General features: G+C 52.4%; 1 protein-coding gene across 1 annotated transcript in view; it reads left to right on the top strand.

Annotated features, from left to right (window-relative positions):
• The first annotated feature begins 4,834 nt into the window (after positions 1–4,834).
• Positions 4,835–4,980, top strand: part of COMMD2 (COMM domain containing 2) — a 4,641-nt gene continuing 4,495 nt past the window's right edge. The window contains exon 1 of the mRNA XM_019532505.1: positions 4,835–4,857. Within this exon, the coding sequence (XP_019388050.1) occupies positions 4,835–4,857 (23 nt within the window). The remainder of the gene's footprint in view (positions 4,858–4,980) is intronic.

The following is a 4,980-nucleotide window of genomic DNA, read 5'->3' as shown; positions in this document are numbered from 1 at the left end:
CGTCTAAGGATTTGGTGACCTGGTCGTAGAAGGCCCCCAGGTTGGTCTGACAGGACCTGCCTCTAATGACCCTGTGTTGGTTGCCCCTAAGCCTAATATCCCCTTCTGGCCCCTTGTGGACATGTGCCAAAATAATTCTCTCAAAAAGCTTGCTCAGGATTGAGGTAAGACTAACTGGCTTATAGTTTCCCGGGTTGTCCTTCCTCCCCTTTTTGAAGATGGGAACCACATTGGCCCTCTTCCAGTCTTCTGGCACCACACCAGAGCACCATGAGTGCTTGTAAAGCCATGCCAGGGGTCCTTCAATGACCTCTGCTAATTCCCTCAGTACTCTGGGGTGGAGATCATCTGGACCAGCTGATCTGAATACATCCAGTCCCTCCAGAAGTTCCCTGACTAGATCCTCACTAACCCTTGGCCAAGGTGCGCCTCCCCTGGAGTTTAAGGGGGGCCCAGAGGGGGGTGGCTGTTCTGGCCCCTGCTCAGGAAAATGGAGGCAAAGAAATCGTTAAATACGTTAGCTTTGTCATCTGGTGTGACGACTAAATTTCCTATCGTGTCCTGCAGGAGCCCCACATTACCCGGAACCTTCTTTTTGCCCTGTCCACGAGTCCGCCCACAATGGTGCGAGTTTGGGCGCCCACGGATCACTGTGGGGCTTGCCCTCCTGTTACGGGGTGGCTCCTGCTTCTGGGATGCTCTCGCCAAGTCCACCTGCCATGACTTTGCTGTTAATAGGTTCAGTGAATTCCCTTGGTGCGCGCACGTCCAAAAGCAGTACCTTCTGTCCAGTCCGGTCTGGAGTCTGTGAGGGCTCCTGCCTCCCTTACACCCTCGCCCAGGCCTCTGTTGTGAGTCGAAAGGGGTGCCCCCCTCTCCTCAGCTGAGGTGGGGTAGTCCCTCGAAAGAAAATTGTCCCGCTAGCGACACGCGAGCCGCTCTGCCAGCTCCCTGCCGGGGCTGACTCAAGTCTCTTGTTGGGTCCCGTCCGCCTCCTGCCAGAGGCCTGTGCTCCCCAATTGGGGTTTCCCTCTGTGTGGCCAGAGCACGCCGCTCCTGCCTGGGCTCTGTTTCTGCCCAGTACCACACGGGCCGGCCTGCCTCCGCCGCTTCCGGCTACGGGCCGCGCTGCTTGGGGCTGGGATGGGGAGCCCCACTTCCCCAGCCTTCACACTTCAGTTCACGGCCCACAGGCCCCTCCGTCTCTTGTGTCCTGCCCCTGCGGGGCCCTACCTAGCTCCAGAAGACCCTCGCTGGGTGCCGATCTGCTGTCCCCCGTCGTGCCGCTTCCCCGCTGGGAAGCACCTCCTCCTCCTCCTCCGGCTCTTCTGGTCTCCCCCAGCTCTGCGCTGGCACCGCTTTTGAGCCGCCCAGCTCTTCGCCACACCTGGTGAAGTTAATTAAGGTGCGTGCCGCCAAGCCCCGCATGGGGTTCGCCTCCCGGGCTCTCGTCCCAGCTGCGGCCGCGCCACCACTCTCGCGCCCTGTGTTCCCGCGCCGCCGGCCCTGGCCGGGCGTGCTCCAACCGGTCGGGCCAGCCCTGGGGCTCTCTGGGGTCGGGGCTCTTCCACATGCCCCCTATGTATTTAAAAAAGGACAGTCCCAGTTCCATCTCTGCCTTGGCCTTCCTGACTGCCCCCCTGCATCCGCGAGCAACCGCAGTATAGTCCTCCCTGGTGATGGCTTCTCCCTTCCATTGAGTGTGCACCTCCCTTTTAGCTAGGAGATATTCCCGGATATTCCCGGATATTCCCGCTTTTGGTGAGCCATGGGGGCTTTTGCGCCCTCCTGCCCCCTTTGATCCGTGTTGGCATTACCTCCCTTTGGGCTTGGAGGATTGTCTCCTTAAGGAGCGACCACTCTTCTTGGACACCTGGCTCCCCTCCCCTCCTGGACCTCAGTGCTTCCCCAACTATTCTTCTTAGCTCATTGAAGTCCGCCCTCCTGAAATCTACAGCTGCTGCCTTGCTGTAGGCCTTTGCCACCTTGTGCTGGATGTTGAATTCCAGCAGGCGATGATCACTGTTGCCCAGGTGGTCAAGCACCCACAGCCCCCGCACCAAGTTGTCGCCAGTGACCAGCACCAGGTCCAACAAGGCATCTCCCCTGGTGCGGCTGTGCACCTCCTGGGTTAGATGGAGGTCCTGCATTCTGGATAGGAACCTATGTGAGCAGTCAGACCTGGCTGACTGCTCTTCCCAGCAGATGTCTGGAAAGTTCAGGTCACCCATGATGACCACATCCTTTGACCTAACTACCTCTATCAGCTGACTTAAGAATTCCTGGTCTAGCTCTTCCCCTTGGTTGGGTGGTCTGTAGTAGACCCCCACCGTTAAATCTCTTTCCCCTCGACTGCCTTGTGTTCTATCGACTGCCTTGTGTTCTAGTTATATTACTGCCTTGTATTTCATTATAATGAAAATTAAATCTGCCATTACACAATTTCTCATGCATACCTGCACAAGATTTCTTTTGCATCTCCTCAGGGGTACACATACCACAGTTTGGGAACCCCTCATCTAGAGCTAAGGCTTTAGTATGCATGAGAAGAACTTGCAAGAATCTCCCACTTGGAAGACCTTCCACTCATCATCTTTAAAAGTTTCAAAATAATTTTGGATAAAATTAAAGCACATGCCTTCTCTGCAGCTTCTGCCATCTGGAGCTCTCCATCCTGTATCCATCTGCTTTACTGAGTCTTTCTCTATCCAGGTCTCAGTTGCCAGCCGTCTTGTTTCACTTACATGCCCCCATTTTCTTTGACTCTAGAATATGTATTAATTGAAGTCCTAATACTGCAAACTATTACTTGCAGGAATTCTTAGTCTTGTGAGTAATGCTTCATATGTGTCCCAGTGAACTCAATTAATACAACATGTGATGGATGTGAATACATGTAAGATACTGGTCTTTATTTTTTGGCCCAGTTACTTGGCATTTGAAAAGCTTAAAAAGTCTTAACATGCCTTTCACATAATTGTAGTGATATTCCACTTACTCCTATCAGCTAACATTGTAGTGAATAAAACATATTTAAATGAGCAAGAGTTAGTTGGATTATATCCTAACTCTAAGATTGTATTACTTACGTCTGCAAAGTGTATTCAGATACACAGGTTGCTTTGTCTCCCACTGAAATCTTGGGAATTTTGAAATTGACTTTAGCATGACCAGTGTGAGAACCATAGTTACCATGAAATACTCTACCACCTACACTGCCACAAGACTAAATTGGGAATACCGTCTCAGGAATGACATCTGCCCCTGGAGACTAGCGGGGAATGGCGGCTGCCTGCGGGTGGTGGCGGTAGCAGAGGTGGCGGCCATGGGGGCGTAGTGGCAGCAAGTGGGAAGCTCCCACAGGTGGCTGCAGTGGCAGGGAGTGGGATGGTGAGCACTGACCAGCGATCGGCAACAACCTGCACACACTGCTGTCAGTGTCGCCCAGCAGTAATTGGCAACCACCTGCAGACACTAACAGCGGTGTCAGCGGCGGGGGTGGGGTGGTGAACAGCAACTGGCCTCAGGTGCCACTGGCAGTGTCGGACACTTGCACGGGGTGCATTGCCAATCTCAGGGTGTGGATGTGCACCCATGTGCACCCCCTAAGCATCACCAATATACCATTCCATACACAGAGAACTATATTACAGCAGGGCTGTCCAACTGGTGGTCTGCAGACTGCATGTCACTGAGGGGTTAATGTGTAGCTTCCCTTATTCCCAGTCTGATGCCACTCGTCTCCTTTGCTCTCCTGCTGCTGCTTTGAAAGTCACAGGGCATCGCCTGTCTCCTCCAACTTCTGTTACATGCCCCCACGTTTGGGGGATGAGCAGAGCAGTGTCACCTGCAGGACAGAGGGAGCCAGTGCTGGGGGAGCTCTGGGGGACTCTGTGCAATGCAGAGGCACCGGTGTAGTGCAGCAGTTGTCACCCATCTTGAGATACAGGGGCCGCATGGTGCACACCATACCTATGCGGTGTGGGAGGGGCCTTTGCGATACAGCAGGGTATTCAATCTTTGTAGGTTAGTCTAAGCTGTGTAGATTGAACCATTAAGTAAACAGATGTTCACTTTTGATTCTGGAAATGCATCCAGAAGCTGGGGGGTGGGGGGAAAGGGGGCGCCTAGAGCACCCCTCCCTGCTCCACAGGAGCAGACAGCTTGGGCTAAGGCTAGCCCACCCACCCTCTGAGGCGGGGTTTGCAAGGAAGGTGCAAAGCATCTTGGGATGCTGGGGGACTGTGAGTTAACTTGAATTTGGAGGGGATCTGGGACAGAACTTCAATAAACCAATTTAACCTAAACCGGTTAAGTCTGATACTACTTCCATCCAGGTTTATCATAAAGCGGTTTGGGCCATTTTGAAAGCAGTTGACATGTAATGTACTGAACTTCAGCTGTGTTACAGATTTGAACAGGTTTCTGGTTGCTTATACTAGTTTATGTAATTTCTGTCCCTAGCCAAGGGGCCTGTCGGAGTTCAGCGTGCAGCTCCTGCAATACATGCCCAGGGTATGTCAGTCTGCATGGCGTGTGGTGCAAGGAGGTGGGGACTGTTGCGCTGAGTTTCTTGCAACTTGGACAGTCCTGAATTACATAAAATGAAACCTCCTGCACTGGCAAGGCAGGTGGACTAGATGCTCTAACAGGTCATTTCCATGTCTAACTCCTGGAAATCTCTGAACATGATATGCAGTTAACACTTTCAGGTTAAATTTCTTTCCTGCAATGTAAAATGATAAAAATCATATCCAAGGCGGTTATTTCTGTGGGAAGGAGAAAGAACAATGAGTCTGTGTGGCACCCTGGGTAGCTCATCCCTTCCCTTCTTATGCCTTCAGACATAAACAACAGGTAAGCCACTCTTACCATGGGATATGTTTGCCTAGTGACTGACGACACCTCCGATTCTGACTTTTTTATAACGTTTCCAATCAGTGCACTGAAAACAGGCACACAAAAAGACGGAGATTCTAT

Source organism: Crocodylus porosus, unplaced genomic scaffold (genome assembly GCF_001723895.1).
Source record: "Crocodylus porosus isolate Cpor-Errol unplaced genomic scaffold, CroPor_comp1, whole genome shotgun sequence".
NCBI classification, from domain to species: Eukaryota; Metazoa; Chordata; order Crocodylia; family Crocodylidae; genus Crocodylus; species Crocodylus porosus.
Note: the sequence above shows the minus strand (reverse complement) of the source record. Positions and strands in the feature narration are given on the sequence as shown.